At 34.1% G+C, this 18,772-nt stretch overlaps 1 protein-coding gene across 3 annotated transcripts in view; it reads left to right on the plus strand.

The window, feature by feature from the left end:
• Positions 1–20: 20 nt before the first annotated feature.
• CENPK (centromere protein K) overlaps positions 21–18,772 on the plus strand; it is a 37,670-nt gene continuing 18,918 nt past the window's right edge. For 2 of the 3 annotated variants that reach the window (XM_074282403.1, XM_074282404.1), the window contains exons 1-4: positions 21–109; positions 3,033–3,171; positions 6,437–6,493; positions 11,552–11,624. In XM_074282403.1, coding sequence (XP_074138504.1) covers positions 3,055–3,171; positions 6,437–6,493; positions 11,552–11,624 — 247 coding nt within the window. In that variant the 5' untranslated portion in view covers positions 21–109; positions 3,033–3,054. Of the gene's footprint in view, positions 138–3,032; positions 3,172–6,436; positions 6,494–11,551; positions 11,625–18,772 lie in introns of all 3 variants that reach the window. The other variant, XM_074282402.1, reaches the window with a different exon arrangement.

The raw sequence follows: 18,772 nt of genomic DNA on the forward strand, positions 1-18,772 counted from the left end.
AGTCTTCCTTTTCGGGATTGGCTGGCGTGGGATCCGCGTGGCGGCCAATCACCGAGCAGCGCGCGCGCTTGGGCTCTGAGGACCGGTAACCGGTAGCGCTCTCCTCCAGGTGCGGAATCGATGAGGGGAATGGGGAGGTACATATCGAGTTCCTGGCGGGCGGCAGCCCTAGGGGAGAGTCCAGAAAGGCATTTTGAGGATTTTGTCGCGAGCGAAAGGGACTCGATTTCCCTCTCCGGCCGGGATGGGGCTTCTTCCCCACCTCCATCTGCAGGGGAGGCTGAGCACAGGCCTTTTAGTGCAGAGCTTAGTTGGGCATGGAGATGGCTGAATCTTTTAAGATTGGTCCGTCCCGAATGGTAGTTATGGGCTGGGAAAACCTGGATTCAAATCTTTTCTAGTAATTCTGAGCCAGCTATTAACCAAGTCGACCTGTAGTTGCTCTGACAGTAAGATGGCGCTGTAGTAACTTAAACCGCCCCTCCCCCTGCTTGGGGGAGGGCGTCGTAGATCATAGATCCGTTAATCTATAAACACTTAAAGCCTATTATATTCAGTCGTCCGACAGGAATGATTTATCACTTTTCCAGCTCATTTTACAGATGAGCAAACTGAGGTAAACAGGGTCAAGTGACTTGCCCAGGGTCATACAGGTAGTGTATGAACTCAAAGGGAGTCCTCAGACTCCAGGCGCCACCCAGCCGCCAGATGCTACGATTGGGAGGGAAAAAGGCAAAGCAGTAGCTCTTCCTTAGTTTAATGGGAGACAAAGTCGTTCAGACAACTTTGTGCGTGAATTAGTCTCCATATGGGGAAGGCATTAGAATGAAGGGGTGGAAAAGACTTCCTTTAGGAGAGATTTGAGAGAAGCATGAGATGATGTGTCCCTGCTTTAGGGGGATGGCAGTGTCCAAGGAGAAAAAAACTTGCATAGGAGAGATACTATGAAGTTAAAATCAGCAGCAGTTTACAATAGATTGAATATGGCGAGGGGAGAAGAGACAGAGTTGCCACCTAGATTTTGAATCTGTCTGATCTGAGAGGATGGTGGTGCCTTCTGCTGTCAGAGAAGTTTGCAAAGAAGGAATGCACACTGGAGGTCAACAGAGAGCTCAGGGCTTGATAGGTAGGTTACAAATTAAGAACTAAAAGGGTCTTCTGACAGTATCATTTCACAGAATAACTAGTTAACTGAGGTTAGGTGGCTTGTTCCAAGGACACATAGGTACTGGAGAGCTGGACCTTGAGCCTCTGACAAATCCAGCAGTCTTTGCATTGCATCATGAGTAGTGGTAAAACAATATTGTTATGTACTACAAATTATTATTAAAAATGCCTCAATCCCTGTTCCCCATCTAACCTAGTCCCCAGTGCTTAGAATAGCGCCTTGCATATAGTAGATGCTTACTAAATGTGAATTGGTTGATAATCCCATATACTTCTGGGTTAGGTAGTATAGTTACTAATACATTAAAGCAGATAGGTCAGCCTCCAAAGAGCCCATTCCGGTCTGTGATTGCAGCTTCACCAGTAACATAGGCTTGAAAGTTTGGAATTAGCATTATTGCTTATCATTCACAAAATCCTTTCAAATTTACCTTACAAATCTCTTCCTTTGGCCCTTAAAACTTAATAGGAATTGAAGAGAGTATAAATTAAATGGTAATAATAACAATATCCCATGATTTCTTCACTGACCTTTTTGCTGCCTATTTTTTTGGCTCACCTTTATATCCTTCTGGTATAGAAGTTATTTTCTTGTATATCTGCCTTCTATTTAAAATATATGAAATATCGGTGTATATATATTTATTTGGGCTTGCTGGGTTCTTTTAGTGGTATTTGATTGGAGGTAGGCAATTCAGAGCAGCACTAAGTTGTCCATGAATGTTAACCAGACTAAAGTGCTCAAGTGAAGTAGAAGATAAAGATGCATCTTTCCTATTGCTTCTCTGTTGCGTTTTGTCAATAAACATTCATTAAATACTGTGTGTCAGGCACAATGCAAAGTGGTAGGAATTAAAAGAAATACAAAAGTAGTTTTTGCTTTCAACACACTAATAGATGAGACAACATTTTAAAAATTAGGTACATGCAAGATATATTCAGAGTAGGGGCAGCTAGTTGGTTCAATGGATAGAGCACCAACCCTGAAGTCATGAGGACCTGAGTTCAAATTTGATCTCAGACACTTAACACTTCCTAGCTGTGTGACCCTAGGCAAGTTACTTAACCTCAGTTGCCCCAGGCTCCCCTCCCCCCCAAAAAAGATATATTCAGAGTAAGTAGAAGGCACTGGAAAAGTAAAATTTGGGGCAGGAAATTGAAGAAAGCCAGGAAATGAGATGGAGATGAGAGAACTAAGCATTCCAAGCAGAAGGGATAACTGGCACAAATGAGAGATGGCATTCAAGTTCAAGCAACTGCAGGCAGTCCATTGTTGCTAATTATAGTGAATGTGGAGAGGGGTTATATTTAAGGAACTTGGAAAGGGGACAGGTTATAAAAAGTTAAAAGTTAAAGGAGCTAATATATGATCCTGCAGATAAAAGTTTCTAGATTTCATTGGGTAGGGTAGGCCTGTTTTGAAATATCGGATTGACAGTTGAGTGGAATGGGCAAAGTTACATTTGTCTAGCAATGAGATGATTGATGGCTTGAACTAGAATTTTGACATATCAGTGAGAGAAGGGAATATATAAGATATGCTGAGACTTAGAAATGTTACAATTTGGCAACAAATTAGACATGTGGCCAAGTGAGAGTGAGAAGCTGAGGATGACACTAATTTCAAGTCTGGATGATGGGAGGATGGTGGTACCTTGGATGATAATGGAAAAATTTGGAAGAGAGAAGAGGTTGGGGAGAAAGATAACAATTTAGGGACATAAGATTAGGTTAAACCTAATAACTAAAAAGATATTATTATTAATGTTGAATGTATTGAAACACTTTGGGAAAAAAAAAACAATATACAACTGTTAGGTATGTTATGTCCTGCCATTTCTGACTTCGGTTTTACTTGTTGATAGATAAAGAGACTAATATCAAGATATGGCAGTAAATCAACAAAGTCTAATGACAGATGATATTCTGGATAAAGTATATGTTATGGATAGGAAAGACAGAATTATTGAAGAATGTGAAGAATTGTGGAAACAAATGGAAAAAGTAAGTACCAAGAAATAGACTAGATATACCAAATTAATTTGCATAAAATTTAACTATGGGAATTGGGGAAGGGGGAGGCCAACAAAGTGTAAACTAACAAGTCCCTAATGGCACTCTTAGAATTTATTTGTGATATTTATAAGTACTTTTAAAAAATCTTTTTAAAACGTTATATAATAAACAGTATGTGTCAGGTACATATTTTTGATTTGGTCAGAAGAACACAACCTTGTGCTAAATATACCTATTTTTGTGTATGATACAGCCTCGGAAATAAGCTAGTTGCTCACACAGTTATTTGTTTATTTTTTAAACCAACCCATTCTTTCTAGTATCAGTTCAAAGTTTTTGAAAAATTGATATTTTCTTTAAGAAGAAAAATTTATTTTCTCAATGGAAATCTTTGTGTCTGTTCTGTAGTGTTTGCAAGATTCTCAATGATGACTTTTTTTGGGGGTAGGAGGATTGTTACTGTATAAAGATAAATGTTTTTAATGGCTCTTTAAAAAAATGCTGGGGGCCTCCTTTGTACAAGTGGCCAGCAACTGGAAACTAAGTGGATGCCCAAAAATTGGAGAATAGCTGAATAAATTGTAGTATATGAATATTATGGAATATTATTGTTTTGTAAGAAATGACCAACAGGATGATTTCAGAAAGGTCTGGAGAGATTTACATGAACTGATGCTGAGGGAAATGAGCAGGACCAGGAGATCATTGTATACTTCAACAACATTACTATATGATGATCAATTCTGATGGACATGGCCATCTTCAACAATGAGATAAACCAAATCAGTTCCAATAGAGCACTAATGAACTGAACCAGCAACACCCAGCAAAAGAACTCTGAGAGATGATTATGAACCACTACATAGAATTCCCAATCCCCCTTTTTTTTTCTGCCTGCATTTTTTGATTTCCTTCATAGGCTAATTGTAGACTACTTCAAAGTCTGATTGTTTTTGTACAGCAAAATAACTGTTTGGACATGTATACATATATTGTATTTAATTTATACTTTAACATATTTAACATCTATTGGCCAACCTGTGCCATATGAGGGAAGGGATGGGAGGGGAAAAATTGGAATAAAAGGCTTGCCAATTGTCAATGCTGAAAAATTACTCATGCATATATCTTGTAAATAAAAAGGTATAAATAAAAAAAAAAGAAAAGAAAAAATGGTGGGGGCAGATAGATGGCAGTCAGTAGGATGTGACTCTGGACAAGTCACTTAATTCTAATTGCTTCACAAAAAAGAAAAAGAAAAGAAAAAAAATGTCCTATGACTGTAAAAAAGCAGAAGAAACCACTTCTCACCATTTGACACATTTTGCCACTTTGCATCTTTGACATTAATAAGTATCAGTCTTTTCCATTGACTCTTAAGGCAACAGTTTATAGTAAGTATACAGAATCTACTTTATGACATGATTTCTAGGAACACACTATCATTAAAGCAGGTACTTCCTATATTTCCATTTTAAGTAAAATAATTCCTTCTTTATAATGTATTTCATGCCTTATATAATTTAGGCACAATGAACGGAACTTTGTATTTGGGAGTCAGGAAGACCTGAGTTCAGTTTCTGCCTCAAACATTTCCTCTCTATGTGACCCTAAGTAAGCTGTTTAGCTTTGTTCAGCTCAACTTCAGTTTCTTTATTTGTAAAGTGGGGCATAACAGTACAATTTCCTAGAGTTGTGGTGAAGACCAAAAAAGAAAACACATGAAAAGCATTTTACAAATCTTGAGTTCCATATACTAGATGTTGTTGTCTTCATATGTTGAGAAAGATAGATCATAAAATTTTATGTTAATTGCCTTGGGGGAGGAATCTTTTTTTTTTTTTTTTTTTTAAGCATTAGGAACAATAATTCATGGATGGTTGAATAGCTATTTATCCAGAGAGAACTTATTAATAGTCATCTGCTAATAAAGGGTTCTTGGCTTATTCTTGGTAAGCACTTTATTTATAGCTTGAATAAAGATTTTCATTGGCATAAAATTGGAAAGGATACCTAATATCATGAATGACAGAATTAGAATTTATAACTCCTCAAAGACCTGGAACAAGGTGCCAGGTATAGTCAGAAGTACTCCAAATAAGAAAAACACAAAGTACCTCCAGGCACAAATGTTACAATGCACCTAAAAGATTAAAATGATAGATCCAAGTTAAATTCAATAAATAATTTAGGTATAGATTGTCTTCCCTTTCTATGTGCCAGGTTTTCTTTTGTTTTGTTTTTTTAGTGAATGTATTTGTTATAGACATGCTTGTGCAAGTGAATTTGAAAGTAGGAGAAATGGAAATTTAGGAAAAGATAAGGAAATGATAAGTATATACGCTAGAGAGACAAGCTTTAGAATTGTTGAAAAATACACAAAATAATGATATAGTTTTGTGTTGCCAGTCATTGACTTTTTCTTGCCTTTTTTAAAAAAAAGTTTTTTTAAAGTTTTTAATCTCTCTGACAGATAAATCAATATGAAAAGCCTATATAACATCTTATTTTTCTTAGTCCTTTTCTTTGTTTATCTAGCTTGTATAATTCAGAATTATCTTAATTTTATTTCCTCTCTCCAGTTATTGAGCTATTTTTGATATTCTCCAAGTTGATTTTCTTTTTCCTTGCTGCCTCTTCTTCATTTCAGTGTAATCTCTATTTCTGACTTCTGTGAATTTGTCTACTTTTGGCATATTTCATTTAGCTGTATTAGAACTATTTCTTCGCAAGGAAAGTTTTGGATTCTTGGACCCTGGTATAATTGTTAGAGATCAGCCTGAGCTAAGAAGGGTTCAAGTCTAGCCCCTGACATATGTTGTCTGTGTGATTGTCATATAATCTCTCAGTGTCCTATGCTACTCTCTAAGAATATAAATTACAGTGTAGGTACAAGCCTGCATTGGTAGAAAGAATTTCCTTATCCTAAAGATCCTTCTCTGTCATGAAATCATTCTTATCCCTATCTTTAATATTGCAATCAATAATATTATTTTTATGGATATTAAATTAACTTGGAAGTATTTGTGCTTCATATAACATGTAATTTATTTATTTTTCATTTATTTTTCAATATGGCTTTTTATTTACCAGATACATATATATGCATGTAATTTTACAGCATTGACCATTGCCAAACCTTTTGTTCCAATTTTTCCCCTCCTTCTCTCCACCCTCTCCCTCAGATGGCAGGCTGACCAATATATGTTAAATATAAACATGTAATTTATTTTCTTTTTCTCTTTTAATTAAGTATCAGCAGGAGATAACACTTGCTGAAGGTGAAAGACTTAACTGTTCTGATGCTCAGGTATGCCTCACTCTTTTTTTTTCTCTTATAAGAAAGTAGAAATTATTAATTGTTTTAGAAAAGTAAATTGTGTATATGATTTTTAGCATGATTTTCAAAAATAACCTAAAATTGTATCATTTTCATGTCTGACTAAAGGTTATATTAGGTTATCAAAGACTAATATCAACAGAATCCAAACTCTTCCAAGTTGAAAAGCCTTTGAAAACAGGCTTTGGTGATGTACTGACTATATATCTTTCATTGGAAGATCTACTATAGCTTAATTTGGACAAAGGGAGATAGTGAATTTTTTGGCTACAGTTAGCTCTCAAAAGAGCATAACATGTTTTGTGTCAATGTAGTAACTACCTCAAATCACCTATTTGACAACAACATTTACCAGATGAAAAATTTCATGCTCCAGCCTCATCAAAAAGCTGAGTACATTTTGCTAATGGTAATTTTTATTTTGAAAATGGAGTATTGTGTATGTTGAAATTAAAATTGCTTTCATGGAAACAAGTGGCTGTACAGTTCTTCTTTAAGAACATTACCAAAATGTAGTTTTTTTTTTTATTATTCTAGATATAACTATGAGCATATTTAAAATAAAACATTGCCTGAATTTAAGATGTAGAAAATAATTTAAGAGATCATTTAAAACTTGGAAAACATACATGCATTTTTTTTTTTTTTATCTTGCTCTGGCAAAATGTGAATGAAGCTCCATTAATTGCTACAGTGTGGCCTAGGCCTGAAATAAAAATAGACTTAACCTATATATATCAAAACAATAAAGTCAAAAAACTTATGAGCATTTAGGTATCTTAGGATAATGTTCATTTTCCTAATGATGTAATTAGGAAATTTTGAGAAGAAAACAATTGCCTTGATGAGCTTAAAAAAATATATTTCTATTTTCATTATTACTTTAAGCCAGTGATGAAATTTTTAACTTTAATGACATAAAAGGAAAAATGTTTTATTCATATCAGCATCAGCATAAAGGAATACTTAAAGGAAGAAACTGATTGTTTTCTATTTCTGATCAACCTAATTTTCTTTTATAATTAAGAGCTTTTTAAAAGTTTTGTTTAAGAAAGTCATATGCTAAAAGATAAAATAGGGCAGCTAGGTGGCGCAGTGAATAGAGCACCAGCCTTGAATTCAGGAGGACCCGAGTTCAGATCTGGTCTCAGACACTTAACACTTCCTAGCTGTGTGACCCTGGGCAAGTCACTTAACCCCAGCCTCAAAAAAAAAAAAAAAAAAAGAAAAAGAAAAAAAAAAAGATAAAATATATAGACAGTATTTCACAAATTAATTTAGTAAATTATTTTATTCAGCATGTTTATTGAATGGGTGTTCTAGTTGTTGATGTTGTTAGTTTTGAAAATTCCACATAGTAGGGACTAGTGGAATATCTTTAAGATATGGTTGTATCTTTATGAAAATAAATTTAGAGGGTTTTCCATATTATTCACTTTACAGAGAAAGATTTGCTTTTTGAAAAAAAATTATTTAATATCTGTGCTTACAGTTTCAAAGTAGTACATTAAGTACTTTGCCAATAAAATTTGGGTTTGTTTACTTTTTTCATGTAGAGATTATTCATCAATTATTAGAATTAATAACTTAAGGCTTTGGCATGGTAGTTATATGAGCCTGGGCAAGTTTCTGAGCCTGAGATTCTTCATTTGTAAAATGAGGTAGACAAAAAAGGTGATTTTAATGTCTTTTCCAGCCCTAAACTATATACTTGTGTGTGTGTGTGTGTGTGTGTGTGTGTGTGTGTGTGTGTATGTGTGTACAGAAATATAAGGTATGCATACTTAGAGCTGAGAGACCCATGTGCTAGGCCAAAAATTTTAATTATCCAATAATGAGATAAAGAAGGAAAAGTAGTATTTGTAAGATTTCGCTGAAAGAGAAGAGACTATTGTGTCTATAGTACTCTTGGCCCAGTTTAATTTCTTGGCTGGTTTGGGGGAACTGGTGAGGAGGATGGCAATATATATAAAACTAGAATTTATCTGCGTAAGATGTTTTTGAATCAGGTGTTTGTATTTGTGGTAGTGCCTGGATTTTTAAAATTATTTTTCAGGATCCTTACACTATTTGAGGATTATTTTTCTGAATCTGTTATCATTGTATTCTACAAATGCAGAAGTAGTTAAAAAGTTTATAAAATAGTTTGCTTACTTTATTTTCATTTGGACTTCATACATTTATGATGTACTTATGATGTACTACAAAATTAATTTCTCTTGGTAGAATTCAGACTGATAAATTGGATTAATGTATTCTCTTTAGGAATAGATGTAAGGTAGAGATGGGAAAGTTTTCCCTCTCTCCCCCCTGTAAGTTTCAGTATATGAAGAAATTTCCAAAACACTAAATTACAAGTATCCTGCATCCTGGGTGTCATCATCAGCTTCTCTCTCTCCATTATCCCAAATATTCAATCTTTGCCAAATCTTGTGGTTTCTTTCTTTTACATGGTTCCTCTTCTTCATCACATCTTGCCTTTATCTGAACTCTTCTCTTTACCTGGACATTCTTCTTCAAGCTTCCACATTGTTGCCAAGTTATTTCCTAAAATGCAAATATAACTATGTTCTTTTTTTTTTTTTTCCTTTTTCTGAGGCTGGGGTTAAGTGACTTGCCCAGGATCACACAGCTAGGAAGTGTTAAGTGTCTGAGATCAGATTTGAACTCTGGTCCTCCTGAATTCAGGGCTGGTGCTCTATCCACTGCGCCACCTATTATTCTTCTTTTCCCCTCCCCCCAATTCTGTAAATTTCAAATTACTCCCTGTCATTTCCATAATGAAAAGTGTTAATTTCTGTATTTGGAATTTAAAGGTCTTCACAGCTTGATCTCTTCTTGTTCTAGTCTTTTAAACATTTTACTCCCTTCTATGCATTCTGTGGTTTGACCATACTGGCCTACTTTCTGTTTCTTGAACATAGCGCTCTTTATATTATTACTCTTTATCCCAGTAAATATATTAGCTTTATATTACCTTGTCTCTTTATATTAGCTTTATATTAGCCGGTTCTCATGCTTGAATGCTTTATAATCCTCCCCAAACTCTTCAACTTTATGGCTTCCTTTAAGATGGTTTAAGGACTACCTCTTCCTGTAAGTGCCATTCTCTCTAGGACTGTTTTCTGTCTACTTTATATTTATCTTGTATGTGTTCATCTATATATGTTGCCTCCTCTATTAGAATATAAGATCATTTTTGCTTTTTTGTTTGTTTCCTTAATACTTGGCACATGGTAAATAGATAGATAGATAGATAGATAGATAAACAGGCAAATAAATGAATGAATGAATAAAAATAATTACATGCTTGCTGATTTATTGATTAAAGCTTCCAGAAATACTAATTGATTACACTTTCTTGGAATTTAGTTATTAAAAGGGTTTTTTAGTTACCTGGCACTTTTTTCCTGTTTTCCATCATGCAATGTGTAAAGAAATAGCTATAGAGTTAGAGGACCTGAGTTCAAATTATATCACCTTTAATACTTACCAACTGTGTGATCTTGAGCAAGTCTTTTAACCCGCCAGGGCCTTAGTTTCCTCAATTTTAAGTTGAAGAGTTTGGACTAATTGGTCTTTGAGGCCTCTTCTAGCTTTGTATCTATGATTTTTATGAAATTTAGGGAACCAATCTTAAATATCATCTAATTTTATTCATTTTTGTAGGAAATATGAAATATCCCAAAGAATACTTTCAAGGGGCTTTATACAAATAAGTTATCAGTGTTATAGATTGCTTGACCATTTGGATAATCAGAGATGAAGTGATGGTACTTTTAGGAGAAATATAACACAACAGTTTTCTTATCCTTTAAAAGTAATTGGTCTCAGCAGTTACACGGTTTTTGTTTTATGTTTTCCTTCTTTCCCATATAACTTTTCATAGAATGATGACTTACTTTTCCTTTTTATAATGAAAGCACTATTGGGTGATTTTAATGTTTTTGGTTTTGTTTTTTTGCAAGGCATTTGGGGTTAGGTGATTGTCCAGAGTCATACAGCTAGTAAGTGTTAAGTGTCTAAGGTTGGATTTGCGTTCAAGTACTCCTGACTTCAGGGCTGGTGCTATCTCTATTGAGCCATCTAGCTGCCTTCATGTTTTTCTTTTTCTGTTGATTGTTTTTGTTTTAATTTAAGGCTTTATAAAGCACAAGGTACACTGGAGTCTTTTTAGAAAAATGGCAGCATGCTATAATGGAAAGCTATGAATTTGGATCCAGAGCTTCTGTTCAAATTTCTGCTATTTACTACCATGTGATTTTTTTTCAGTCACATAACTTTTTTAGTACCTCAGTTTCCTCATCTGTAAAATGAGTAATTTAGATTTAGGTGATAACAAAAGTTCCTTCCAACTCCATCCTAGTCTTGTGACTACTGAAAAGGTTATAGCTACAGAAAGGAAAAAAGCTATTTTAAGCATATTGTTTACCCCCCAAAGTGTCTTTTTAACACATGAAGTTGGCCACTGCTTTGATAGCATAGCTGATTTGGAATTCTTCAGTTAAACAAAAGCCAAGCTGTTGGTGCAGACTGTTGTGGAATGTGTTGCTATTTTCAGTACATCTTGTACTTAAATACCAGTTTGTTTCCAAGAACTTTACTAGCAAATTGGCTTTTTAAAAATGTTGGCAAGAATCAAATTTGTTCTAGTTTTCATTTTATTTCAATGATATAGATAAAGAAAATCTACTGATATAGCAACAGGATATTAGCTTTTAGAATGTCATATTTTACCATTTCTCATGCTTTCTTGATTTTGTTTTTATATATCATTTTTCAGCACTGGGTTTCAATTCTGTGAGTGGACTGCTGATTACAGTGGTTAAACTCAAAATTCTATTTTAGGGTTATTTTGTGTGATTTCACTGGCTATTTCAAAGCTAGGTATTTTGTATCATTTCTATATTTAAAATAAATGATGCTTTATTGCATAATTTTTTTATTTATCCTCATGAAATGGCTTTTTTCTAAATTTCAGCCTAAATTTTATTTTGCCTTTTTTTTTTTTTTAACTTTTTTTTGTAGCTAACATTATTAATGATGCGATTAAAGAGTCTAACAGCAGAATATAATCAATGGCTGGAAAGAACTCCTGACAGTAAGAATGTTTTACATGATTCCTTTTTTATATTCAATAAGATTGATAACAGGTATGTGTATTTTTCTTGTAAGATATAATAGATATAAGTATACTTATGAACCTGATTGCTATTAAAAAATGAGACATAAAATAGATATATGTTCAATTGTAGATGTTTGCTGCTATAACAGAGGTCCAGGATAAAGTTCAAGTAGAAGGATATGTTAAGGTCTTTCAGATGCTTCTGTTTGCAGGTGACATTGTGACAATTGTGTTAAGCACTAGAGTATCATGGAATTTCCTAAATGAGACTTCTAATCATGCTACAGAGGATTTGCCTTACTTATGCACTCATAAAAATTAAGTGTTTAAAAATTGACTATTGTTCAACCTATGATGTTAATTGCATGGGTAATCTGTAGAGTTTGTTCAAAGGACACACAACATCCCAGAGAGGTCCTGTTATAGATAGGCAGATAGGCCATTATTTAAAAAGTGGAAAAAACTAGACTAAACTCTCTTGGGAAATTTAAATTGTTTAAATGACCCCAGAAGGAAATAGACAAGGAAAAACTCCTTCAGTACTTTTGCCAAGAGAACCCCAAATGGAATCATGGGATCATGAAGAGGCAGACATGAATGAACAACAACCACAATGACCCCAGATCTTCCCCTGAAACAAATTACTATCTTTTTAGCACCAGTATTTTTCAGCAGTGTTGTGTGGCTGTCCCATCATTGAAAAATTGAAGTTGAGAATTACCCAAGGGATATCAGATTTGCATGTTGGATATGAATGAGCTGCATTTCATTACAATAAAGGAATTATGAGAAAGAAGTGATGTAAAGAGTGTTATCAAAAGATATGATAAAAAATGAGCTACTTATGAGGGAGAACAATGGATAACCAATGGACATAATATATGCTGTATTGATATCTTTGTCATGAGGCAAACTAACACTCATTGTGTTAGTGAATCCTTTGTGATGAAGTTACTGGAATCTAGGGACAAAAAACACAGGATGAATAGGCTTAAATGGATTGTGATCTGCATCATTGGATAGGATACCCACATCGTATGAGATCACATATCTATTCACAGGACTAGTAGGTAAATTGATGATAACAAGAGAATTACCAGAAATCATTACTGACCTCCTTTGAATTAAGCTAACGCATCATTATTTTCATTTTAAATAAAGAATAATCCAGGGCCTACTGAGAAGAGAAAAATTGTTTAATTCACATACTCCTGAGTCAAAAAAGGAATATGTTGATGTGAAAAAATAGCCAGTCTTATTTTATTTGGACTGTGGGCAAGTGCCAAGAGGTGATATCCCATTTTAAAATGTGTATGTATATAAATCTATGTATTTGTGAAAATAATGTAGCATTTCATGAAAATGTCTTTCTATAACTTTGATATTCTTTCTATGCCTTACTGTCTGACTCATTCTCTCCCCTCCTTTTATCTAAATATAATATATATAGATCTAAAACATTTGTGTGTATATATGTATACACATTCTTATATGTGTGTGTGTATCATTTTCTGTATCTAAAATCAAGTTGATTTTCTAATTAAAAAAAAAAAATTTTCCCTATGAGCTTGTAACTTCATAAAATAGAACTGAAAGTAACCACAAAGATCATATAATTTAGTCCCCTGATTTTCTAGTGGCATCAACTCAGGCTGTTTTTGTTTGTTTGTTTGTTTCTTTTTTTGTTTTATTTTGTTTTGTTTTGTTTTTATCTCATTTTTGGAACAAGATCTCTAAACCAAAAAAGCTAGAAATCACTAAATGAAATAAATGAAACTTGGTGGGGGTTTTTTTTTCCCACACATTTTCCTGATTTCTAAAGTTCCTTTTAGTTTTAAAGTTATATATTTTAATTGTAGCTCAAATTACATATAATTAAAATTATAGAATGACTAATAGATTATGTACATCATTTCTGAAAAGGGTATTTTCTGTATAATAGTCATTACTATTTTGTATTTCATGGCAATGGAGCGTTGGGTAGATTATAAGTTTATTTTGAGCCTCTAATTTTTTTCATCTTTTTAAAAATTTATAAAACAAAATAAGAATTGAGACCATACTTTTCCTGAGTGGCTCCTAATGGTCCTGTGGGCTGTAATTTTCTAGTGGTTAGCTGCCATTGGTATGAATTTCTAGTCTGTCAAGGACAAAGAAACCTTTAAAATAAGAGCTTCTGATTTGTAGAAATTCATAATGAGTTTTCCTTCATAAATTAAGCTGGTGAGGCAATACTTTACAAAGTAGGCAAGAAGTTAATACTTCCATGTTCCAGTGGAGCCATGCAACACCTCATCTGATACAAGGAAAGTCAAGCATCTTATCTTGTACCTGAAGGGATTCTCCCAACTTTTCTTTTTGTAATTGATTTAATTTAGAAGGGTTGGAATTTGTTGCCCCAAATATATTCTCTAGTGCAATGAAGATGATAGTTTCTCATGTATATAGAGAACTGTTATAACAAAGCAATATTGCTTAATTCAGTTTAAAATAGAAAATTTATTTTTAAAAGTATACATTTTTCATATTTTGTAGACCTCAAGACTATTATCTCCAAAATGAAATCTCCTTGAAAAATAGTAGACATCAATGTAATCACATTATCTATCAAAGAAATGTAACCAAATAAAATTAGCTACCACAGTGGTGAGACCAACACTTCAGCCAAGAAACAATTGGTTTTCTTTGTGAAGTGAAGATAGATTCTCATTTATAAAACTTTATGGAGGAGGATGGAGTAAAGTTTTCAGCAGTATTCTCTTCTAAAATAGTAAAAAACAGTAGAGGGCAAAACAAGTTTACTGAAAGAATGGTCACCCTAAATATAAAACTGGAAGAATAATAAGCAAATAAAAATCAGAAAAAATCTGTTGGGATTTTGGTAGCAAACTTTTTTATTATTAGGCTTTATTAGACTCTATGATTACAATCTCTGATTTGCTGAATGATGAAATAGAAACTAGCATTATAGAACATAAAAGATGGGGAGGGCAATCAAGATTAAGTTTGTGCTAGTTAAAGAAGAATTGAACATCATCTGAAAAAGAGGTTAGAATTCCAAATAATTGGGGGGAAAAAATCTCAGACTATTGCTGCAACAAAAAGGCAACCAAGAAGGTCTCAACTATTAATCTGTATGGCTACTTTTCCATTGCTATAAAATTTTTGAATATTCTTTACAAGAAGAGGGAATTCTTGATTATTATAAGAGAAAGAATAAATAGGCTTTCAAAAATCTTATTCTACAACAGATTACATCTTTAAAATCATAGTTGAGAAAAAGTTGCCGACTACAACTTCATTGTGCTTATTGCTTTTTGACACTAAAAAAGCATTTAATTTGATAAACAAATTGCCATCCTCTTACTGTAAGTTATCTCCCCTGCAAATGTCAAAATTGTACAAAATTCCTTGAAAGGTGTATCAATAGTATACCCTTAAACTCTCTGATAATATCAAGCAAAACATTAAATTGGAGATATTTCCTGGAGTATGTCTATACAGACTTTAAATAGAAGAATTTCCTATAAATGATGAAGTCCTCCAGATAACTCTTTGTTTCAAATGATATTATGCATAAAGCACCAGAGCATGATAAAGCCTCTTAAATGAGATCCATTCTCAAAATAATTCAGCCTAACTATCCACAGGGGTTAATAGATAAAGAATGTCTGTTACCCACTATGATAAGTATTTGATTGGACAGTCTGTACAATTGGCCCATCAATACATATTCTGGACATCCTTTTTAGATGTACAGTGAACTGGGCCCAGAATTGAATAGGAGAAAGAGCCTTTGGGACTTTAATGATTATAACCTACTTCCTGAAAAAAGACCCATATTTTTACTATTAGTATTATTCTGTTTAAGCTCTATGGCAGAATTGTGGAACACAGAGCAATGGAAACAGACACATAGTGTTCTACAATATATTAACAATGAAGAATTCTGGGAAAGCAGCAGCACAAAAAGATGGCAGTAGAGAGATGTGTGACCAGAAAAGGAGATGAGTTGCTTAAATGACAAAATTAGTAGTAATTGGACAGCTGCATTTTTATCTATGCAATATCAAGAGATCCAGAAGGAGGCCCTCAGCAAATTTATGAAGACTCTCTTTTTTGCATTTATGGGAAGATATGAATGAGAAAGCATGTATATATTGTTATCTGCACTTCTAGAAGGCAATATCTTTATCTTTAAAGTTATAGCTCCATCAGAATAAATCAGAAGATTTTTAAGTACACATAGAAAAATAATATTAATTATAGTTACTTTGGTTTTATGCAAAACAAGACTGGTTTAGGGACACATACATGGTTTGCTACTCATAGGCTATATATTTTGCTATATATTATGAGAGACCTAGGTAGAGTTATATGCTCCCCAGGCTATTTGCCCTGCTTCTAGTCCAGGTTCTACATCATTATTGAGCAGTCACTGTGAAATTGGGTTCCTTGTTAGCAACCCAACCAATGACCAGCTTCCATGGAAACCATGGAAAAAACCATGAAGAAACCATGGAAAAATAAGCTAAGGAACCTTGAGAAGGATATCATACTCTTCATCCCAAACACAAGTTCTGCTTCTAGCCCAGCCTCCAAAGCCATCAAACTGAGAAACATCCTCCATGGAGAGACCACCTATCGTTTGTATCTGCAAGTGTTAGAATCCACAGAACCTCCTCAGGAGCAATAGTTACTAAAGATCTACCAAAAAAAAAAAAATACCTTGAGACCATCAAATGTTTCAGCATTAGAAACATGGTTTTGCCACTAGAAGTGGCATAAAAAGAGGATTTACTATCTCTTGCTTTTAAATATCCTAAGAACCCTGGAATATTTCTTTTTAACTTATTGCTGTTATGTAGTATTTCTCCCTTAGGATGTAAGAACAGGAACCATCTCCACTTTTCTGTTTGTAACTAATGTAATTTTCAGGATTCCACATAAATGTTTTTCATTCATTTATTTATTTACAAAATTAATAGAGTAATGATAGTTTAATAAAATAAACAAAGTTTAGTAGAGTATACTTGCTGTCCTCAGAGTTTACAATCTATGTATGAGTTTACAATCAATGATGTGAAACTTTAAACTCTTATATCAAACAAACTGATGTTTAGATATAGCAAAAAAAGGAGAATGTACATATTAGGACAGCAAGGGAGGAGGAGGAGTCATGATTGTTGCATATTGAGGACAGTTCCTGTGAAGCTTCTAGTCTGTTAAAATGAGATATTAAATTCTCTTCTGACCTGTTTGTTTTCCTTTTATTGTCATGAATAATTAAGGCTTGATTTTTCTTTTTTCCAATCCAAAATTCATTTAATGCTTACTAAGTGCATGACACTATCAAAGCACAGTGAGTTTAGAGTTTAAATTCAAAAACAATTTATATTATAATCCTTTTTGTCCTGCTATTTTATTTTTGTTATTTTTGGCGACTTATTTTGGCGACAACTTCTATAGTTGTTCCTACTTTGGCACTCTCCCTCAGCAGATTTGCCAATCCACCTGTGAATTTGCCAGCATCCTTCATAATGACCATTCTGACAGGTTAGAAATTCAGATCACAAATTCCAAAAGTAACTCTGTCAAAACCCCAAATCCGGCCAGTAATTGCCCCATTTGGAAAATCTATCCAAGAACACAATCCAGCAACTATACAAAGACCCTGCCTATTTTTATTTTGGGCATGAAATCTTTCGAGATTTTGCTCCTAAATAGTTCCTATTGACATGAATTCTTTTCCTATAATGAGGAAGGTGCTTCTCTTGTTGAGAGCTCTTGAAGTTTGGAAATCCCACACAAGCATTCTCTGGGAATTTAGAACATTATCACTTTGAATTTGTGTAAAAATATCTTTAGTTTCTTGATTTCTTCATTAAAATAGTCTAACATATAAAAAGGCATCTCTTGCCCATAAATTACTTCATCTTAAAAATGTTATTTATCAGGCAAAATTTAGACAAACTTATAAGTCAGCAGTATTACTTTTACAATTCATTATTTTTCATACAGTTGAGGCCTTCTCAATAGAAAGAAAACTGCTATCCAAATACTAGTTAGAGTACGATGCATCCTTTCACTTTAGATCTATTTCAAACTGATCCAACCATTCTGAACAGCAATTTGGAACTATGCCTAAAGCACTATAAAACTATGTATGTCCTTTGACCCAATATATATTTTGAGTCCATACCTCCAAAGAGAGAAAAACAGAAGGACTTTTAAAAATTATTATATCAGCTCATTTTGTGGTGGCAAAGGATTGGAAATTAAGGGAATGCCCATCAATTGGAGAATGGCTAAAAGAGTTGTGGTATGATTGTGATGGAATACTAATGTGCTGTAAAAAATATTGAGCAGGATGGTTTCAGAAAAGCCTGAAAAGACTTAACATTAACTGATGAAAAGAGAAATGAGCAGAAACTAGGAGTTCCCTATAGCAGTAAAATTACAGTTCCAATCCCTTTTCCTATCCTCTTTTTAAAGTAGCATTAGTTGGGGTGGAGCCAAGATGGTGGAGAGGACATGTGCTATTACCCTAACGCTAATGACAAAATCCAGTCTCTGAAATAGTGCTTGACTGGTAGAATCCATAAATATTGGGAGTGCAGCAAATTACCAGCAGAAGATACTTTTGAAGATTGCCAGAAAAAGTCTGTTTTGATTGGGCATGTGCACAGGAGGGGGCTAGGTGCAGGCAGGGAGTCAGAGCATAGAGATCAGTGCATACTAAGCAAACTGGGGGTGGGGAGTGATCTCCCCGGCGGAGAATCCATGGGGAATATTCTACCACAGTTTTGGCTACTCTGCCTTGGTTGCAAGCCAATAGATCAACAGAGAGCAGTAAAACAGCAGGATGTTTTATAACATCTAACACAAACACAAAAGGTAAAGAGTGTACCCCAAAGCGCTGGAGTCTCACTGGACCTGGCCACACCCATCCAGCACCAAAAGTGACTCAGCATGATCCCAGCACAGCTGTGGCCACTTCTGGGTGTCTGTAGAGGAAGCTTAGAACTTCCGTGTCCTAAAAGCAGATTCCAACTTTTTTTTAAAAAATGAGTAAAAAGGCAAAGCAAGCTCTAACTATAGATGGCTTCTATAGTAAATGAGAA

The sequence above is a fragment of the Sminthopsis crassicaudata genome, chromosome 1 (assembly GCF_048593235.1).
Source record: "Sminthopsis crassicaudata isolate SCR6 chromosome 1, ASM4859323v1, whole genome shotgun sequence".
NCBI classification, from domain to species: domain Eukaryota; kingdom Metazoa; phylum Chordata; class Mammalia; order Dasyuromorphia; family Dasyuridae; genus Sminthopsis; species Sminthopsis crassicaudata.